Source organism: Loxodonta africana, chromosome 24 (genome assembly GCF_030014295.1).
Source record: "Loxodonta africana isolate mLoxAfr1 chromosome 24, mLoxAfr1.hap2, whole genome shotgun sequence".
Classification (NCBI taxonomy): domain Eukaryota; kingdom Metazoa; phylum Chordata; class Mammalia; order Proboscidea; family Elephantidae; genus Loxodonta; species Loxodonta africana.
Genome location: NC_087365.1, coordinates 36,230,199 through 36,252,516, shown reverse-complemented (window position 1 = coordinate 36,252,516; position 22,318 = coordinate 36,230,199). Strand labels below are relative to the sequence as shown.

Below are 22,318 nucleotides of genomic sequence, written 5' to 3'. Positions count from 1 at the left end.
GAGAGCAATTAGGAGTATATAGCAAGGTGTTTATAAATTTTTGTATGAAAGTCTGACTTGATTTGTAAACTTTCACTTAAAGCACAATAAAAATTAAAAAAGGTAGCACATCTTGAAAATATAACTAATATCACTGAACTGTACATATAGAAATTGTTGAAGTGCTGTAATGTTTTGTTGTGTATATCCTCCTTTCCCCCCCAAAAAAACAACAAACCTTGAATGAGTTAGAATAGTATAGGGGAGGGCAGTTCTTGTTTTAAATTTACAGAAATAGTGAAAATCTATTGCGTTTTTGACACATGCCAGAACATCCATAAAGTTTCAGTCCTCATAAACAGGTCTAGGGTGGGTTCGAAAGAGACTAAATAAATATTAATGTTGCAATGTTAGTATTCTCAATGTTAGTATTTGTCAGGGGCCAGTCTACTTAATTGCCAATAGTCTTAAGAATAAAATAACAACCAGTTCTTATAGTTTCATGTTTAATGATGTATTTTTATAAAATTCCTTATGGCCTCTCCTTCCTTCCATTTCCCTTAAAAACCTTTCAGTGAGAAAAAAATATCTGAAGTGATGTGGTGCTAGATCTGTTCCAGTAAATGAGGGATCTCCACTTCTTCCTTCCCCTTTTTCGTTGTCCTGATTCTGTCCTATAACAGCTGTCAGATCCTCAAACGGCAACAGGAGGGCAACTCTTACTTGTTGAGTACCCACAGTCTGCTTTAAACATAGATCAATATAGAGAAAATTTTCTTACAAGCAGAATTTCTCGAGAAAGAGATTAGTTTGTATTTGATGAGTACTCTGATAAGCTGCATGTGGAAGAGTGGTAAACCCCCAAGAGGCATGCTGCATTGATTAGAAATGGTCACCACTGGTCTAATTCCCAAACTCTTGTTTGGTTGAGGAATATAAGCAGAGATCCAGAGCTGATCTGTCTAGGACAATAAAAGGGCCTCTTGGAGATGATGTGGGAAAAGACAAAGGGGGTGGGGTGGATGAGATAACTGGAAGCTGAAGGACATGTCCAATTGCATTCAGTTTGTGTTGTAAATTGAGTTAGTATGAATTACCACCCTATCCTCTACCTTTCACCCCATCCCTCTGCCAAGACATCTGTAGGAACAAATTTCTCAGTGATTCATTGTGGAGCTAGATTTGATTTGAGAGGGATGTGACAGTGTGCCAAGTGTGGTTTCAAGGGGATCTCTGCCCAAGGGAGGTCTGCCACATCTGGGGCTAGCAGTCAGGAGTTTGGAGCTAAAATATAGGCTCCAGTTGATTGATAGATTAAATCCTCATCCTGGAGCAGAGCCAAGAGTATACCCTGAGGGTGGTCACTAGATGTTGAACATCAAACAAGGGGCACATTTGAATTACATGCATCCCTTGCTGTATTCTCCTTGGTCTCATTACATGCAGCCAACTCCATCCTCTACTTTTGGACTGCCCATTTTGTGGATTGTTCAATAAAAATGACTAGCATTTATTAAGTACTTACAATGAACCAGACACTGATCCAAGTGCATTGTATAATTAACACTTTTAATCCTCATAGCCACCCGGTGTATAATCATCTCCATTTTGCAGATGAGGAAGTCAAGGAACAGAACATTAAAGTGACTTGCCCAGAGCCACAAAACTAGTAAATGGCAATGCCAGCATTCAAACTCAAGTAGTCTGGCTCCAGAGCCCATACCCTTGGCTGGTCTGCTTTGATCCCCTCCAATCCACTGTTTGCCTCTAATGTGAATAAATGCATGTCTGCTTTGTAATCACAGTTGCTAAACTGCCCAAACAAACATTGAAGAGAGACATTTTACCTCAAATAATTTCTCAAATGCAAAGCTTGGATACTTCTTACCTAAAAGTTAGTGTACCTTATTTGTTTCATATTTTAATAGCTTAGAAGGCACATCCTACATTGTAGAGAAAGTGGAATTAGAACAAAACATAGTAATTAATCTTAAAAGAGTTTTTTTTCTTTTTTTGAAGACTTGGTTTGATCTCATGAACTATCCCTGACTCACAACAGAAACAGCCCCGAGTGACTAGACTATACTTGTCTTTAAAATTTTAGTTTAAAAATAAATTACCAAGTGAATGAATGGATTTACTTTTCTCAGTTCCAAAAACTTAAGACGTTTATGCCTGCAGAGGCTAAGTTTAAATCTCCAGGGATATGTAAGACGTTGAGTGAATCCTTTCTCTTTGCTCGTATTTATGCTAGAGTCCATTTCCCTCCAGGCTGACTTTTATTTTCTGAATAATACCAACAGGAAATAGCAAGCACAACAGTGTTTATTCTATTTTATTTATGTTTTATTATTTTAAAATTCACAGAGAGAAGCATCCATTGAGAGAGAGGACTGTTCTTCACTGAATTACCTCAGCAGTTTGGGAAGGACTGAAAAAAAAAGAAGTACTTAATAGTGATTATATTAACAAGTCTATTCCAAATAGCTCCCTTGTTTTTATACAAGGCTCTCCTCAGAGATAGATAGGTTTATGTTTTTATGATTTTTTTTTAATATACAACACAAAAATTTCTGGACATTTAAATTTGTTATGTTGAAAAATTTTTTTAATTTCCTGGTTTATTTTCATTGTATACTATTAAAATGTATTGTTCTTGATCTATTACTGGCCAATCCGTGTCTTTATTATTTTAGATTCTCAGTTGTTTTATTTGAGTATTGCTTCCCCCAACCCCTTATACTGTGATACCTATTTTATAAGAAATTATTTTTTTCTCTTGTTGATTTTTCCAAGAAAGCTTAAACTATCATGTAACTGACAGTTGGGATTGGAAAAGCGGAGGTTCTGTCAGGCACCAGCCCTGGCAAGTACAACTGTGCTAGGTACAATTGTAACATTGTGAAATATGTCAAGTCTCTCTACCCCTTAGCTAACTTTCTCCCCTCTTTCCTTCTGCCAGGTTCTTGGGTCCCTGCTCCTTTTTTTCTATCTCCTACTCTCAGGAAAGGATCTGTTGAGCTCACTATTATATGTAAATGATTAATAATGCAAGGCTTAATGAGGTCAACTCTTTCAGAGATTTTTGCTTTTTAACAGGGTAGAGTTCTTAAGCCAAAGGCATAAATCTCTAATTGAGAAATTTTAGGCATTACAGAGCAGGATGGAGAGAGGAGGTGTTTGGAAGTGGGGCTGGAGATGAGAGTGGGGAATGGACATTTTCTTGTCTCCCTGAAACTATATCATATAGGTGGCTGCTTTCAAAACCCTCCTGAAAATACAACAGAGGAAAAGGCTGAGGCAGAAGAAAAAGAATAGTTACCTACTGCCACTGCTGTTTGTTATGCAAAACACAAAGGAATGGGATGAATTCAGTTATCCCTGAAAAGATAATGAGTTCCCAGCACCTAGAATAACTTCCTCACTTAAACACTGTGTGTCAGTTGTCAAATGATTCATTTACACTTCTACCATTTCCCTCACCCTGAAGAGTTTTTCTTCTGATGGCCAAGGAGGACAGGACTGGTTTAAAATGGTACCTAGAGATACCAAATAATGTTTATGGGGGTACTGTCATCCCTCCTTTTTTAAATAGAAATGGTGGCATGAATATAAAAATGGAAATTTTAAAAAAAGGAGCAGGAATATAGGAAAGGTTAGGAGGGAAATGGAGCTGGGAATACCTGTCCACCTGTGAATGATATTAAAAGGTGGGCAAGGTGAGACAATACAGAAGATATAAAAAGCCGAGGCTTCAAAAGAGCCAAAATCAGAGAACTGTCCCTACAACTTGAACAAATAGAAAGTGAGCAACAAAAGAATCCATCAGGCACCAGAAGAAAACAAATAATAAAAATTACAGCTGAACTAAATGAATTAGAGAACAGAAAAACAATTGAAAGAATTAACAAAGTGAAAAGCTGGTTCTTTGAAAAAATTAACAAAATTGATAAACCATTGGCCAGACTGACTAAAGAAATACAGGAAAGGAAACAACCCGAATAAGAAACAAGATGGGCCACATCACAACAGACCCAACTAAAATTAAAAGAATCATATCAGATTATTACGAAAAATTGTACTCTAACAAATTTGCAAACCTAGAAGAAATGGATGAATTCCTAGAAAAAAACCTAGGCTTCAGCCTCATTGTGCATTCATCCTTAGGTTTTTCAGGAAAATCTTCCCCCAGTCCCTTTGAGAAGACTAGAGTTAAGGTAAAGCATCTGCCTCCCCAGCCACTCATGGGTTTAGAAGAGGTCATAGTCCTAAATATGCCAGTTGAGGGTACATCTCCCAAGCCTGTGTCCTTAAACCAAGCACCACTCAAACCAAAGCAACTAAATTCTGCCAAATTTAAGCTCTGATTGTGTATCAGTTGTTCTTAGGAAATCACTTCTTTGGTGGTAAGGGCAGGACCCTAAAAAGGAAAGAAATTTGTAGGCAGCTTAAGTGTTGTGACCTTAAGACTAGAGAAATTGATTTTTCCAAGAAAGTCCTTGAGCCTTTTCCTTGAAATAGCCTTTGTGACGTCTAAAGAGTTTTGTGTTGTTGCACTGCCTGGATTATCATTTTGGTTCAAGAGCCCATAGAATTATAAAGTCTGGCCCACCAATCCCACTGCATTTTAGTAAAGTTTTATATTGGGGGAAAAAAAAAGTTTTACAAATAGTTTTTAAGCCAGACAGTACACCACTTCCTTTGTAGTAACCTGTTTTAGAGCTTTAAATAACCTTGTCAGAATTCTTTTTCTTTAGATTTCTAAGCCTAAAGTCCTTTGCAAAACTATTTCATCAACTGCATTATTAAAATAATTGAAAATGACTTTTTAAACAGTTTTCAAAGGTTCTTCTAATTCATGACCTCCAAAGTTGTTATTAACAGTTACTGAAATTGTGGTAATATCCTGGTTGCTAAAAGAACCTTTTAAGATGCTTGAAATATTAATATATTAACACAGCCAGTCCTCATCACTGCCAAAACAAGAAATAAAAAAGTGAAATAGACATTAGTTAAGTGCTTTTATCTTTGAAATCAAATCAGTAGGTGACTGAATCTGAAAATAATCTCAAGACGCTTATCTTTCTGCATATGACTCCTTATGTGAAAGCCCTGTACCTCAACATACTTTTTTTCTATCAGCATGTTAAATCAGTTAGAGTTTATTTGAAATTAAAATACCATATTAAAGGGAAAAAGGGAGTTTAGATAACTTTTTTTTACTTACAATAGATTTATTACAGTGATAATATATGTATATATGTTCAAAATTGAAAAGTTAGGAAATACACCCAGCCATCTACTTCACCTCCCTAGAGGCACACCCAGTGTTACCAGTTTCATGTGTATCCTCTTTAAGATACCATTATTCATTTATTAGCAAAAATATATATATTCCCTTTTTTTTTCCAGAAATGGTAATGTTCTAATCACACTGTTTTGCACCTTGCACTTTTTCCCCCTTAATAAAATATCTTTGGGATATTTCGGTTTTAGTCCAAAAAGAGTTTCCTCAGTCTCTATTCCTGATCAATATTTCATTGTATTTATCATATTAATGGGCATTTAGGTGATTTCCAGTTTTTGGCATTTACAGACAATAAATACTGTAGTGACTAACTATGGACATGTGTATTTCATACATGGCAAAGTATATCTTTAGGTTAGATTTCTTAAAATGGAAATTACTAGGCTAAAGGATAATGTCAATAAAAAAATATTGCCTAACTGACTTCCATGATGGTAATAACAGTTTACACTCACCCCAGCAATGTAGGAGAGTGCTTTTCTCCTCATATCCTTGCCAGCACAATGTGATATTCATTCACTCTACAAGTATTTATTGAACTTCTGCTTTGGGCTTGGCACCGTTCTAGGCGATTGGGAAACATCAGTGAATAATACAGACCAAATCCCTGCCTTGGTAGGGTCTGTATTCTAGCAGGTGAGGATAAGACAATAAACATAACATACAAATCATATAGTATGTTAGAAGCTGGCACACGCTCTGGAAAAAAGATTAGGGTAAGAGGAATCAAGAGTAGAGGTTATTGGGAGTTGAGGGGTACAATTTTAAGTAGGATGATAACAGTAGGCTTCATTGAGACAGTGATACTTGACCAAAGGCTTGAAGGAAGTGAGGGAGTTAGCTATGCAGAGATCTGAGGAAAGAACATTCTGGGCAGAGGAAACTGCCATTTCAAAGTGTTAAGGCACTAAGGTTGCCTAGGGTATTCGAGGATTTTTCAAGGAGGCCAGTACAGTTAGGGTGGGGCAAGAAAGGGGAGACTAGCAAATTAAATTATATAGGGGACAAGATCATTACTAACTTTAGGCCATGACAAGTAGTTTGGCTTAACTGTGAAAGAAATGTGTTTGGAACATTTTTAAACTTTTGGAATTTTGTCAATTGAATAGGTGAAAAAAATGGTTTTTCAGTAGTTTTTTTTTTTTTTAGAAAGTTTGAGCATCTTTTCATGTCTAAAAGCCATCTGTATACCCTTTCTAAGACTATTCAAATGGCTTGTCCATTTTGGAGGGTTTGTCAATCTTTTTCATGTTGATTCATACGAATATTTTTACATTGAGGAAATTAACCCTTCTCTATTATTTTAGTTACAAATTCAGTTAATATCTGAAATGGTACAGCTACCTGGGTTTTGTTTTTTCTGGTCACACTTAAAACTTTAGGACCTTAGCAATAATGGTGATTGTATATGGAAATTAATTCCTGATTCTCCACCCCCGTGCCTTATTTTTTTTTTTAATCAAATAGTCAAAGAAAAAGAGTTTCTGAAGTGATAGAATGTTTAGAAGTTCTTAGATGAAGGTTTTGGTTTCTTGTTGTTGTACTTGCTGTTTTAACTTTTTTATTGTGTTTAATTATACACGACAAAATGTTTGCCATTTCCGCCATTTTTAATAAAACTCATTGTCATTATTTACATTCGTCATGTTGTGAAAGCATCACCACTATTTGTTTCCAGCTTTTTTCATCACCCTTAACAGATTAGGTGCAGTTTTTAATGAACTGGGTTTATCAATAAAAACGGGTAGCAACAGAAGTATCTTAAATACCACAGCATACTTATGTGATGGTCTATTTCCTTTATTTTATTTTATGGCACACATTCTATTTATTATTTTTTGGAGTAAGCACAAAATACAAAAGATACAAAAAGATATACAGTAAAACTTAAGTTTCTTTATTCCCATCTCACAACTATTGAATTTCTCTTCCCATAGGTAACTACTGTTCTCAGTTTCTTATGTATCGATCCGTCCGGAGACATTTTATGCAGATGCATGTGTATAGATAATCTTTTATCTATTTGCTCTAAATCTTAATCCCAGTTATTCAAGTTCTTAAAAGTTCATGCATTTAAGAAATCAGTTACATTGATTGAGATGGCATGCTTGAAGGTGTGGCAATAAAATACATTAGAGTTGGTTGAAAACAGCCAGTTCTGGTGCCACAGGAAAATAATAGAGGAACTAGTAAGGTATAATTGTTATTTGTATAGAACTTTAACATTATTTTTGTCCTCATAGAAACTGTTTAGTATAGATTTTATTGTTATTCTCATTTTACAGGTGAGGAAACAGGCTCAGAGAGGCTAAATAACTTGCCAGAGATCACAAAATCAGTCAAGTGACAGTGCTAGGATTCAGACTCAAGTTTCTGGATTCCAAACCTCTGATTCAAAGAAGGAAAATGTCAGTTTTTCTCACTTGAAATGAGGGAAAAGCAACAGAGATAATCTCGAAGATTTTTCTCTTGCTCTCTTTCAGTGTTTCATACATCCTTCACATATGATTTGACTTTTCCACCAAGACCTTCTCTTAAGGGCTACTACCTGGGGAGGTAACAATGTTCGGTTTTCCATCTTCTCTGAGATTGCAGTGGAGTAGGACTAATCTAGTTATGTAGAATTCAGGAAACAAAAATGATCCTAAATTTTGGGCCCAGGTAGATAGAAGTTTATGTGTCAGGACAGTCTCTTAGACAGGAATTTAAAAAAAAAAAAAAAAATCCTGAAATATCTTTTTGTAATCAAAATGAGTGACCTGGACATGGATTTTACTTGATGGATAAAGGCCTTAGAGAGTAATTAATACTGTCAAGTTAAATTGTGCTTTTCAGTTTCTCATTTTCTTACCCAAAATCTAAAGGGGATATTAAAAAAAAAAAAAAATCACTGAGTTGTCCCTGTTATTAAGGTTGGCGCTATTTTCTCCAGCTTGAGGACCACCATTTTAGATTTTACTTTGAGGAACAAGAACACTAAGAATGATGAAGTCAGATTCTACCCCTCCCCCACAACGATCAACTGCTTTTTCTGACAGTTACGTTAGGCTAGTAGTTTTTCCTAAACGGGGTCATGTGCTGAACACACCTGGGGGCACAAAAAAAGAAAAAAAAAACTTGAAAGAATTGTTATTTCAAAAAAAAAATGAACATCTTCTTGAGAAAAATAATCAGAACTTTGTCATATTTTCTTACATTTATTTTTTGGTTTAGAATTGTTTATTTTAATTGTATTTGGGAGAGTGTGCACTATAGCCTTTTTAGTCTTGGAGCCTCTAATAGTCTTAATCAGGTTCTGGGCACATGCTCTGGAGGAACTCTGAAATATTAAACCACAAAAAAGGAGGCTAATCATAGATTTTCACACAATGAGATTAAAATAGAAATAACCATTTATAATAGCCCCTAAAAAGATACTTAGGAATAAATCTAACCAGAGACATAAAAGACCTATATAAGGAAAACTACAAAACACTACTGCAAAAAATCAAAAGAGACCTATATAAATGGAAAAACATACCATGCTCATGGACAGGAAGACTCAACGTTGTGAAAACGTCAATCCTACGCAAAGTGATCTACAGGTAAAATGCGATCCCAATCCAAATACCAACAGCATTCTTTATTGAAATGGAAAAAACTAACCACTAACTTTATATGGAAAGGAGAGAGGCCCCTGATAAGCAAAGCATTGTCGAAGAAAAAGAACAAAGTAGGAGGGTTCACACTACCTGATCTCAGAACCTACTATACAGCCATGGTAGTCAAAACAGCCTGGTACTAGTACAATAAAAGACACACAGACCAATGGAACAGAATTGAGAACGTAGATATAAATCCCTCCATCTATGGTCAGCTGATCTTTGAAAAAGGACCAAACTTCACTAAACAGGGAAAAGACAGACTTTTTAACAAATGGTGCTGGGAAAACTGGATGTCCATCTGTAAAAAAAAATGAAACAGGACACATACCTCTACCATAAAACCAAACCCAGTGCCGTTGAGTCGATTCCAACTCATAGTGACCCTATACACAGAAACTAACTCGAAATGGATTGAAGACCTAAATATAAAACCTGAAACGATAAAGATCATGGAGGAAAATTAGGGACAACCCTAGGGGCCCTAATACATAGCATAAATTCAATACAAACCATAGATAACAATGCACAAATATCAGAAGATAAACTAGATATCTGGGAGCTCCTGAAAATTAAACACCAAAAGATTTCACCAAAAGAGAACCTACAGACTAGGAAAAATTTTTTGGCTGCAACATATCCGACAAGAACCTAATCTCTAAAACCTATAGAATAATTCAATGCCTCAATAACAGACAAAAAATCCAATTAAAAAATGGGCAAAGAATATGAACAGGCACTTCACCAAACAAGACACTCAGGTAGTTAGGACACATGAGGAAATGCTTGCGATCCTTAGCCATTAGAGAAATGCAAATCAAAACTACAAAGAGATACCATCTCACCTCGACATTACCGGCATGAATTAAGAAAAAAAAAAAAAAACAGAAAATAACAAATGTTGGAGAGGTTGCAGGGAGACTGAAATTCTTCTGCACTGTTGGTAGGAATGTAAAATGATACAACCACTATGGAAAATGATATAAACCCAGTGCTGTTGATTCCAACACATAGTGGCCCTGTAAGACAGAGTACAATTGCACCATTGGGTTTCCAAGGAGCGGCTGATGGATTCTAACTGCTGGCCTTTTGGTTAGCACCCAAGCTCTTAACCACAGCACCATGAGGGCTCCATGGAAAATGACGTGGTACCTCCTTAAAAAGCCAGAAATAGAAATACCATACAATTCAGCAATTACCCCTAGTAATATAAAAAAAAAAAAAAAATTTTTTTTTTTAATATATCCTAGAGAAATAAGAGCCATCACACAAACAGACATATGCGCACCCATGCTCATTGCAGCATTATTCACAATAGCAAAAAGATGGACACAACCTAAGTGCCCATCAACAGATGAATGAATAAACAAACTACGGTACATACACACAGTGGAATACTACGCAACAATAAAGAACAATGACGAATCCGTGAACTATCTCACAACATGGATGAATGTGGAGGGTGTTATGCTGAGTGAAGTAAGTTAGTCACAAAAGGACAAATTCTGTATGAGACCACTATTATAAAAACCCAAGAAAAGGCTTACACACAGAAAGAAAAAAACTTTGATGGTTATGAAGGAGGGGAGGGGTGAGGAGAAAAAAATCACTAACTAGGTAGTAGACAAGGGTTTATAGCTTTGGTGAAGGGAAAGACAAAACACAATATAGGGGAAGTCACAGCCTGACCAAGGCAAAGTCATAAGCTTCCTAGACACGTCTAAACACCTTGAGGGACCAAGTTACTGGGGCTGAGGGCTGGGGGCAATGGTCTTGGGGGGACATCTAGGTCATTTGGCATAACATAGTTCATAAAATGTTCTACATCCTACTTTGGTGAGTAGCTGCTGGAGTCTTAAAAGCTTGCAAGCAGCCACCTAAAATATATATATTTGTCCCACCACCTTCAGAGCAAAGGAGAATGAAGAAAAACAGAGGCACAACGGAAGTATTACTCCTAAGGACTAATGGACCACATGAACCACATCCTCCAGCAGCCTGAGACCAGAAGAACTAAATGGTGCCCTGCTACCACCACAAACCACTCTGATAAGGATCACAATAGAGGCTCCCAGACAGAGTGGGAGAAAAATGTAGAACAAAATTCAAATTCACACACACACACATGCACGCACGCCCGCACACACACACAGAAACCAGACTTACTGGTCTGAAAGAGACTGGAGGAACTCCCAAGACAATGGCTCCTGGACACCCCGCTAACTCATAAATGAAGTCACTCTCGAAGTCCACCTTTCAGCCAAAGATCAGACAGGCCTATAAAATGAACAATAATATACGTGACGAACATGCTTCTTAGATCAATCAAGACCAAACAGGAAACACTTGCCCAAAAGCAAAGACAAGAAGGCAGGAAGGGACAAGAAAACTGAACGAATGGACACGGAGAACCTGGGGCAGAAAAGGAAAGGTGGAGAGTGCTGACATATTGTGGGGATTGCAGCCAACGTCACAAAACAATTTTGTGTATAAATTTTTGAATGAGAAACTAATTTGCCCCGTAAACTTTCACCTAAAGCACAATAAAATTAAAAAAAAAAAAGAGAACAACATGGGCTGATGTGTACAGTCTGTGTGTGTGTGTGTGTACAGTTTATTGAAAATCAAGTCTAGATACTGTCCAAAAGAGAAAAAAGAAGTACTGACTAAATCTGCTTCATTTCATGAGGGAAATAATGGAACATAAGAGCATTTTCCTTTTATCTTAGCCTCATTTTCAGGAGCTTGTTTCCTAATAATTCAATTCAGGACAGTCTGAGAATTATAACATGGCAAAAGGAAAAGCCATAATGATTGAATATACAGGGTGATAGATCAGGAGAATCAAAATAGAGGAGATGAAAATATCTGTGTAAATACTGACAAGATATGACATTGAAAATCCAAAGTCAGAGCCCAGACTTAGTCCCAAAGAGAAGAAAAAAGGTATAATGTTTCTCAATTTCTGTTTGTTTAGTGAATGACCTTTGAGGAACTTTCTTTTGTTCTTGGATCATTTTCAAGTCAGTAATGGTTAAAAGTCTGGGAAATCTGAAAGTCATGACAAAGAAAGAATCAGTATCTTGCACATAGCAGGCTGCAGTGCAACAAATTGCTATTATATGGCCATTCTAGCCATGGCTTTGTAACTCCCACAAAATAATTGCAACTCCCACACACTATAAAATAGTGTGTATAACTCTTCCTGGGATTGGCTGGGACTATGCAAATAAGGTGTCTGTGGCCCACCAAGGGGATTAGTCAGTTTTGCCATGCCGCTAGATTTAAAGGAGCTAATCCTACGAAGAAGAAAAGCTAGGAGCAGAACGCCTCCTTTGGACCCAGGGTCCTTGCACAAAGAACTTCCTAGACCCAGGAGACAGTGACAGCCATAACACTGGAAACGGCATGAGAACCCAGACACTGGTGCAAGATGGCTGCAGTGAGCATCTCAGCCCACAGTGCGAGGTGTCTGCAGTGGCCTCATCAACAGAACAAAAGAGCTGAGCACCTGCAGGCAGGAAGCTTGCTGATGGAGTGGGGGTGCCTCTGGGCACATGTCAATGGAGCTAAAGAGCTGTAACATTTGCCCCAGCGGAGCAGAGGCCAGGCCCATGCAGGGCACAGCAGCAGAGGCCTGCTTGCAGGCATGGCTGAGAAGATGCTGTCCTGATCAAAAAAATTATATCCTGAGTTGTTTCTGGTATTTCCAAGTTGATCTTGATCCTGAATTGTAACCTGTTACTTCACTAATAAACCCCATACTCGTGAGTATGGTCTGTGAGTTCTTTGTGGCCACTGCAATGAATTATCGAAACTAGCAGAGAAGTAGGGAGTGCCATGAAGGGATGGCTGGTGTTTGGATTGGTAAAAAGGTTGGAGAGTGGTGAAGGTATGTATGTCTGACCTCCACCTCATGGGAATCATCTTTGGGCTGATGCTGATTGTCATCTCTCCCTCTAGAGTTAGACAAGGTCTGACACCGCCATCTGTACACAAGAATTCAGTAAACATTTATGGAATGGAAAAATGAAGAGTTTTCAGGCCTTAGTGAATGCATGAAGTGGGAAACGGATCAGGAGAATCAAATTCAGTAGAGAAGAAGAGAAGGGCTATAGTACATAGCCTGCAATTCACTGAAAACTAAACTACTGAAAAGATGAAAAATGGTGCAATGAGTACCTACTTTTCTTTGTTTGGGGATACTGGCCTTGACAACAAACCAAGATAAGAGGAGACCAACTGCTCTCTAACTCCTGAGAGCAGCTGGTCTCCTCTTATCTTGGTTTGTTTTCAAGGCCAGTATGACCCTCTGCAGTTCAGATCTGGATACAAAAATTGACTAATTGTAGCAAAGGCAAAGAACTTGAGGATTCTCATCTCTTGTAATCTTGTCCAGGACCACCTATGAAAGCCAGTATCCCCATGAGGTAGACTTACTTATACTCCATTTTTCCTCAAAAAATCCTGACCATGATGTTTATATTTGACAAACCCAGGGAGTTTTCTCATTGTTCCAAGCCACTCTCAACTCCCTTTTGCGTGTTCCTCTATTTTCCCCTCAGTAGAACATCTAGCAAGACCTGCTTAGTGTAGGTGTAAAGTGATGACCTTCTAAACCGGAGCTATGAAGAGGAAAGCCAGGCTTGGCTACCTTCTCTAGGGTCCTGCTACATTGATTATCTTCAGTCTCTCTCAGCCTGGTCCTATCCCTGATTATTCACATGCCTGAGTTTCCCTTATCCTAGAAAATACCCTTCCTTTGCTTCTCTTCTACCAAACTTCTTACAGAGTTTCTACTTCCTACCTCAACATTCTGACCTTCTTCCCAGTAGACCCTCAACCACAGTAATCTGGCTTCCACTTCCACCATGCTAAGGAAAACTACTATAGCAAAGGTCACCAGAAGCATACAAATGATAATATGAAGTCTTCTTTGAATTCTTCACTCTATAGAAGTTCTCAATGGCACTGGACTATGGAGTACTACTTTTCTGACCTTTGAGATACCACTTATTGCTTTTATGCCCCTCTGGCCCAATCTCTTTTTCACTTACTCCTCAAATTCTGCCCATCCATCCCTTTAAATGTTGTTGTTCCTATTCTATCCTTGGGTCTCTTCTCTTGCCAGCTCTCTTCCTGAGTGATATCAACCTGCTCCCTTATCTTTAGGTCCAGCCTGAAAATTCCCAGTCCTCATGTCCAGGCTGTCCCCACTCCCCAAGCTCTCTGCTGAGCTGGAAGTTCTCTTATATAAGAGCAATAAATTATAAAACAAATGAGCTGCTACAAGAGAAACTTCATCTCACCTCCACTGTTCCTGACATTTCTTTGCTGACTATATTCACTCCAAGGAAGGGAGTTAGCAAGAGGGATAACCCCTGCTACAGACTCAGTGGTGCTGGAGATAGACACCAACTGCCCATAACCAATCTTTTATTGCCATGTACCGTTGATTCTGACTCATAGCAACCCTGTATGACAGAGTAGAACTGCCCCATAGGATTTCCTAGGCTGAAATATTTATGGGAGTAGACTAACAGGTCTTTTCTCCTAGAGAAGCCGCTGGGGAGTAGCAGCTGAGCGCTTAACCACTGAACCACCAGTGCTCCTTACCCTGAGTAGGTACAAATTCATGGGAGGAGACCCTTCTTGCACACACTGTGTGCCAACATTCCTTCCAGAGAATAATGAGGTGATCCTGAAGTCAGCTGCATTAGTAGTTCCTAGAAGTAGAGTTGGAGGTACCACACAAGTGGTTCAGAATGAGTTTGAGTTTTGGGGGGGTGGTGTTTGAGTTTTTGCTAATTTGGGACCTAGTTTGCAGCTGATTCCCAAGTCTCATCCCTCTCCATGTGTGCAGAATGTAGAACACTGAGAAACTGCCAAGAGAGAGGGGGACACCTTCTGGAACCCAATGGCCTTGCTTAAACTTCTCGCAAGCATCCCAGACTCAACAACTCCAGAACTCATCTCATCCATCTGCTTACACTTCCATCCCAATTAACAGTATCACTTTCACCCCCTTGGCCTGGATGGAAACCTGTGTTATTGGGACTCTTCCTTCTCCAGCAGTGGCTCCTCCAGTTCTAGGCCAGAGACCCCTCCTCAGGCTGGCTCCTTCCTGTGCTGAACCAGCCCCTTACTATCTCCTGCCTGGACTTTTGCATCACTCCCCAGAAGACTCCCTGCCACCAGTCTCTACCCCAACCAATTCATGGGGTAGCCAGAGGGACCTGTCCAAAATATAGATTGATCATCACCTCCCTGCATTAAAACCTGCACTGCCTTGAGGGTAATGTCCAGGCTTTTAGTGATGCATATGAGATCCAGTGACTCCTTTCCCTCATCCACTCAACACTGGGCTCTTTGTAATTTTTTCAATACTGAGTGCCTACCACTAATCTAAATATTGGATCGACAGTGATAAACATAAAAGTTTTTGCTCTCATGCAGCTCAGATTTCAGTAGGAAGAGCTGGTCAATAAACAAGTAAGATCATTTCAGATAGTGATAAGGTGCTATGAAGATAATGAAACAGGGTATGGGGAGGAAGGAAAGTCAGCTACTTTAGACACAGAGCTCAGGGATGGACTGAGAAAGTGACACTTAATTGAACTGAAGTGAAGAGGAGCCAGGTAAGCAAAAAGCTGACAGGCAGTTTGGTCAGCATATGAGAAAGACCTTTTGAGGCAAGAACTAGCTTGGCATTTTCCAGAGTCCAAAACAAAGTGAAGCTGGAAGTACAAGGCACTAGATGAGGCGGGCCAGGTTACATAGGGCCTTGTGGGCCACGGAAAGGAGCTTGGGTATTATCTTAAGCAAAGGTATTCGCAGAATGATATTAATCAAAGGAGTGCCATGCTCTGATTTACCTTTTAAAAAGATCACTCTGGCTTTTCCTGAAGTTTTGTTGGAACAGAAGGATAAGCTCTAAGACCTGAAGAGTATTCCTAAGCCTGAAATGGCTGTCTTTATTGAGAAAGTTCCCAAAGTCTAGAGAGCTGAAAAAGGGACTCCTTAATGATGAATGGGGAGATACCCCTTAATATACTTGCCTCACCAGCCCTGTGATAGTCTAGAGCACATTCATCCAACACTGGAGACATCCCAGGAGGCACTGCCTCCATCTCGCAATTCAAGTGCCTAAGCTCAGTCAAAGATGGGCTGTTTGGCGCCTCTGGACACCAACAGAGACAGGGCTGATAAGACTGGCGGGGCAGAGGACGCTTCTCGCTAAATAAATGTCACCCCAACCCCTCCCAAACCGGTAAGAGCGGTGCCGCCAGCTTCAGGGCAGGATGCGGACTACAACTCCCAGTAGGCTTCGCGCGCTGGCTGCAGACCCCCCCCCCCTCCCCGCTCTCTATTTGCCGCCCTGGCTGGCCCACCGCTGCCCTTCAAGGGCCAAGTACAATTTTTCCAGGACCCAAGATCCGTTTTGTTATCCCATTTCTAGAGAAGGTGGCTGGGAGCTCAGGAGAGGAAATGGACTTTTTTGAAGAGAAAAGCGGAGGGAGACGATGGAGAAGGCGTCGCTAAAGTGTCGCTGATTTTCGCGCGCTTTGGCGCGGGTGGTTGTGGGTAGCGCGCCCGGGAAGGAGATTGGAGTCGGGGGGCTGCGACCGCGCCACCCGCAGGGCCTGAGGGGATGTTCGAGGACGAGGCCCACGCGGAGGGGGCGGCGGTGGTCGCCGCGGCCGGGGAAGCACTTCAGGCCCTATGCCAAGAGCTGAACCTGGACGAGGGGAGCGCGGCCAAAGCCCTGGACGACTTCACCGCCATCCGGGGCAACTACAGCCTAGAGGTGAGCGGCCGCAGGTGGGGCGGCCGGACCGGACCCTCGGCGCAGTGAGCCAGCGGCCAGGCCCCACCCCCGCCCCGCCCCGCCCCGCCGCTACTCTTTGGGGTGGTGGGAGTTCCCCGCCGAGAAGGGTCGCTGCCAGCCGGGCGCCAATAAGTGCAGAGCTGAAGGGGCGGGTGTAGCTCAGTCAGCCCACCCAGTTTTTGAAGCGGGAAACAAACCCAGAAAAGGAGCGGCTTGTCCAAGGTCACATTTCAGTCAGGGGTCTTCTAGACCCGTGGCTTCCACACCTGACCTCCCTCCAGCCCGCCAAGCGTCACACACGCAAAGGTACCGCCCGTACATTTGTAAAAACAAATACGGTAAAAAAAAAAAAAAAAAAAAAAATTTAGTGAATTCGCGTTCCAAGATACTGCTCAGGGCTTTAAATATGCCATCTCAGTTCTCTCCACAACCCTCTGAACACGTTCTCTGATCCCATTTCACAGTTGAGAAATCTGAGCGCCAAAGAGGTGTCCAACGTCACAGGGCTATTAGTGGAGCCAGATATTGGAGTCAGCGTTTTAAAACCCTTCCAAGACCCGTGGGACATGATGTGTCCCACTCACTTTTTATGCCTCTGGAGTTCTTTGGAAAGGGAGTAGCCCGATTTTAATGTGTTAGCCTCAAGGTGAGAGCCTTTTGAAATGTGTGAAACTCAGAAATCCTGAGTGGGAGCCTAATTTTTGTGTAGATAATTTCAGATGTGTGAAATTTTAAAACTTCTGACAGATTTGCTTTTATTTCTGTGAATTAAGCGTCTTCACTGTGTTTCCCCGTTACTGTGTTCTCTTGAGAATAAACTCTTGCCAGTCTTCATTTAGTCATAGTGGCCATTTTCTCTTTTATGCCATTCGTTGTTTCCAGGTGTTACTGGTTCCCTTCTTTTCCAGCTTCTGAACAGTAAATAATGCTTTTCCAATAAGGAGTAAAACATGACAGTGGTACTTTTCAAGAGATTGATTGGAACTCCTATAAGTTATTCTCACCCTGTATTCAATTCCAGGGCAAAGTAATTGCTTCCCTGTGTAGCAGATGGAATGCATCAGGGTGAGCAGTTCTGCTGTATTCTAGGGCAGCTGTTTCTGCTGCTTAGCTGTTCGTACTATGTTTGTTATAATGAAACATACATATTAGCAGTAATTTTCCTGAGATTCAAATCCCTTTATTTTTATTCTAAGCACTGCTTTTGCCATAAGGAAGAAAGCATTGTAGTGATAATTTTCCTGAGATTAAAAAAAATCCCTTGGTTTTATTTATCTGGGCTGTAAATACTGCTTTTGCAGTAAGGAAGAATGCATTGTTCATGTTTTGAAAAATTTCATGAAAAATAATAAAAAGGTCTTCTTGGTCATCTAGTGCTGCTATACCACAAGCGGATGGCTTTAACAAAGAGAAATTTATTTTCTCACAGTTAGTAGGCTAAAAGTCCAAATGCAGGGCGCCAGCTCCAAGGGAAGGCTTTCTTTGTTGACTCTGGAGGAAGGTCCTTGTCATGAATTTTCCTGTGGCCTAGGAGCTTCTCTGTGTGGGAACCTTGGGTCCAAAGGATAAGCTCTGCTGCTCATGCTCCTTCTTGGTGGTATGAGGTCCCCATGTCTCTTTGGTTTCTCTTTTATATCTCAAAAGAAAATGGCTTATGACACTATCTAATCTTGGAGATCTCATCAGTATAACTGCGGCTAATCCATCTCATTACATCATACTGATAGCATTTACAGCGCAGGGAAATCATATCAGATGACAGAATGGTAGACAATCATACAATACTGGGAATCATAACCTACCCAAGTTGACAGATATTTTGGGAGGACACAATTCAATCCCCGACAAAGGCTAAGAAGAGTGAGACTAGAATAAAATGTGTGTGCAGTCATTACCATGTGCCTTCATGTTTTACCTCATGTTTTGCAAATTTTCAAGAAATTAAAAAAAAAAAAAAAGATTTTATTATTGACTCATAGTGGTAGAATTAATGTCTTCCAGGGGCAGCTGGGATACTGGGATCCCAGATAATGGGTATCAAAATTCATAACTCATAACAAAAATTCTGAATTGATCCTTTAATCAGCATGCCTTCATCAGTGAAAGCACATAGTATCAACAAAAAATTCAAAGGAGAAAGTAATTGGGTCTTGAAAGGGTTAACCTCTCTACCTTCTGCCTCACTAGGTTGGAGGAGAGGGTTGCTCACTTTGTAGCATTGCATTGTACAGTAGCTTAATCAAAGCTAGTATGCAAACAGTGCTTACCTCTCAACCCCAATCTCCTCCTCTGTCAGATGAGGATAATAGTACTTAACACATTTGGTTGGTGGTATGATTAAATGTGTTTACCTGATGCCTAGTCTAGTGTGGACTCTGAGTAAAATAAATATAGGTAGTCCCCAACTTACTGTTCTGTTTCTACCACTCCATTCTAAGTTGGCTCTGACTTAAGTGGAATACCTTTTTTTGTTATTGTTGCCATTATTGCCTTTTATTATCAGTATCTTTATAAATTGGATCTTTATTTCTCTTTGGGCCTTGTAAACATTAATATAAGCTTACAGATATTAAAAAAAAAATTTTTTTTTACAGATATATTTTAATACATACATACATAAAAAGTACACAAAATTTCAATGATGAAGAAGAGTTGGATGATGTTGGCATTTTGTCAGTTGTGGCAATAACTCCACTTTTGGAAGGTTCTGGATCATCTGGATTTTCCCTGAGAATGGGGATGGTGTTTCTAGTTAGAAAATGAGTGAGAGTTACCTGTATGGTCCTTTTATTTTTTTCTTCATATATTTCACAGTAACATTTCACTGCTTCCCAAATCTGCCTATTGACTTTAGCAAAGTGAGCAGCAGCGTTCGGGTACTTGTTTTCAAGCAACGGCATGCACAGTTCAGTTGTATGTCATTAGAGCTGAGCATTGCCCAACTTTCTGTCTGTTAGGACTCCCGACACTGACACCAACCTCATTGTCAACCAGGCCATCATAGCCTGCTGTACAACAGTGTTTTGAACAGTAAATCATAAAATTGAACATCTGCAAGTGAACATGTGAGAATGATAACATCAGTAAATTACATGCTGCAACATTGTATGTAGTGCATATTACTAAGAATAAGATGTTTAAAATAAAAAGGAGGGTTATAAGTGCAGTTCTAGTCATAACTCAAATACATTGTAAGTCAAGCACTAACTGTATTGAGTTTCCAAATGTTAATTTTATTACAGCATTGTAAATTGAGATACCTGCTAAGATGGAGGTCCATACTTACTATTTGAAAGATAACATGTATTAAGGGTAAAATTGGTCCCCAAATTTTTGCCTAACAAAAATAACAACCTCTTTTATGTAATACAAAATAGGTGTTAATATTTATGTGTGACCCTCCCCCTTGCTAACTTCCCACTGTGATCTTTCCTTTTGCTGTCAAATTGGCTAAAAAAGATATATAAAACTAAAATGGTAGAAGATAACTTCAGCATCATTAAGATCAAAACTGACACTTTAAAATCAAGAAAGATGAGGCAAAGAAATTTTAGGAGAATCCTTTCAGTAATATTAGATTGGAGGTATAGCATGTTATAAGAACATGGGATTACTAATAAGGTGTTTTATACCCAGTACTGCAACTGAGTTTGTGACCTTGGGCAAGTGTCTTTACCTCTTTGGCCATTTATCTACAGAAGGAAAATTAGACCAGATAATTCTGAGATATCTTCTGACTTTAGAATTCAAGCATTTTGACATAACAACGTATCCATTTTGCTTTTTTTTGCCTTTTACCTGCCAGGGAGAAGTTATACACTGGTTGGCATGTTCACTCTATGTTGCATGCCGAAAAAGCGTTATTCCCACAGTTGGAAAGGGTATCATGGAAGGAAATTGTGTATCACTTACCAGGATACTACGTTCAGCTAAATTAAGGTAAAGTACTTTGATTTTTCAAGTGTTGTTTTATAAATTCTAAATTTAATTTTGGTATTTAATTTCTCTTTAAGTCATTTGGCTTCATTCAGTATTGACTAAGGTTGTTATCACATAGATATCCTTTCCCAGTTGTCATAGTCTTCCTCTGCCTCTCTTCCTCAATTTCTGGCCTTAAGCAGAGGCCTCTGTACTAAATCTTTTTTAGCTATAATATATTTTTTTCATTAAAAAAATATTTTTAACTGGACTGGACCAAAAGCAAAGAAGTTTCTGGGATAAACTGAATGCTTCAAAGGTCAGCGGAGCAAGAGCAGAGGTTTGGGGATTATGGCTTAAGGGGACTTCTAAGTCAATTGGCAAAATAATTCTATTATGAAAACATTCTGCATCCCACTTTGAAATGTGACGTCTGGGGTCTTAAATGGTAACAAGCGGCCATCTAAGATGCACCAATTGGTCTCAACCCACCTGGATCAAAGGAGAATGAAGAACACCAAGGTCACACGATAACTATGAGCCCAAGAGACAAAAAGGGCCACATGAACCAGGGACTTACATCATCCTGAGACCAGAAGAACTAGATGGTGCCCGGCCACAATCGATGACTGCCCTGACAGGGAGTACAACAGAGAACCCCTGAGGGAGCAGGAGAACAGTGGGATGCAGACCCCAAATTCTCATAAAAAGACCGGACTTAATGGTCTGACTGAGACTAGAGGAATCCCAGCAGTCATGGTCCCCAAAACTTCTGTTGGCCCAGGACAGGAACCATTCCCGAAGACAACTCATCAGACATGGAAGGGACTGGACAATGGGTTGGAGAGAGATGCTGATGAAGAGTGAGCTACTTGTATCGGGTGGACACTTGAGACTGTGTTGGCATCTCCTGTCTGGAGGGGAGATAGGAGGGTAGAGAGGGTTAGAAACTGGCAAAATTGTCACGAAAGGAGAGCCTGGAAGGGCTGACTCATTAGGGGGAGAGTAAGTGGGAGTATGGAGTAAGGTGTATATAAGCTTATATGTGACAGACTGACTTGATTTGTAAATGTTCACTTAAAGCTCAATAAAAATTATTAAAAAAATATATATATTTTTAGCTAGGGGCCCTAATACATGGCATCAATACAATGCACACCATAACTAACAATGCACAAACACCAGAAGATAAACTAGATAACTGGGAGCTCCTAAAAATTAAACACACTCATCAGGGGACTTCACCAAAACAGTGAAAAGAGAACCTACAGACTGGGAGAAAATTTTTGGCTATGACATATCCAACAAGGGGCCAATCTATAGAATCTATAGAATACTTCAACACCTCAACAACAAAAAGACAATCCAATTTAAAAATGGGCAAAGGGTATGAACAGATACTTCACCAAAGAAGACATTCAAGTGGTTAACAAAGGAAATGTGATTATTAGCCATTAGAGAAATGCAGATCAAAACTATGATGAGATACCATCTCACCCCAGCATTACTGGCATGAATCAGAAAATAACAAATGTTGGAGAGGTTGAGGGGAGATCGCACTGCTGGTGGGAATACAAAATGGTACAACTACTGTGGAAAATGATAGGGCACCTCCTTAAAAAGCTAGAAATAGAAATACCATAC

The 22,318-nt window shown here is 39.6% G+C and overlaps 2 protein-coding genes across 9 annotated transcripts in view; both read left to right on the top strand.

Moving 5' to 3' along the window:
• The window catches only part of MROH8 (maestro heat like repeat family member 8), a 91,415-nt gene extending 87,910 nt beyond the window's left edge, over nucleotides 1-3,505 (top strand). For 3 of the 6 annotated variants that reach the window (XM_064276054.1, XM_064276060.1, XM_064276057.1), the window contains one exon: nucleotides 2,347-3,502. The gene's annotated coding sequence lies outside the window, so the exon portion shown is untranslated. Of the gene's footprint in view, nucleotides 1-2,346 lie in introns of all 6 variants that reach the window. The other 3 variants (XM_010591667.3, XM_064276055.1, XM_064276058.1) reach the window with 3 other exon arrangements.
• Nucleotides 3,506-16,311: 12,806 nt separating this feature from the next.
• The window catches only part of RBL1 (RB transcriptional corepressor like 1), a 91,027-nt gene continuing 85,020 nt past the window's right edge, over nucleotides 16,312-22,318 (top strand). For 2 of the 3 annotated variants that reach the window (XR_010319262.1, XM_003411536.4), the window contains exons 1-2: nucleotides 16,314-16,735; nucleotides 20,562-20,695. Coding sequence is in view for 1 of the 3 variants with exons in the window: in XM_003411536.4 (XP_003411584.1) it covers nucleotides 16,580-16,735; nucleotides 20,562-20,695 (290 nt within the window). In the remaining 2 variants the exon portion in view is untranslated. Of the gene's footprint in view, nucleotides 16,736-20,561; nucleotides 20,696-22,318 lie in introns of all 3 variants that reach the window. The other variant, XR_010319263.1, reaches the window with a different exon arrangement.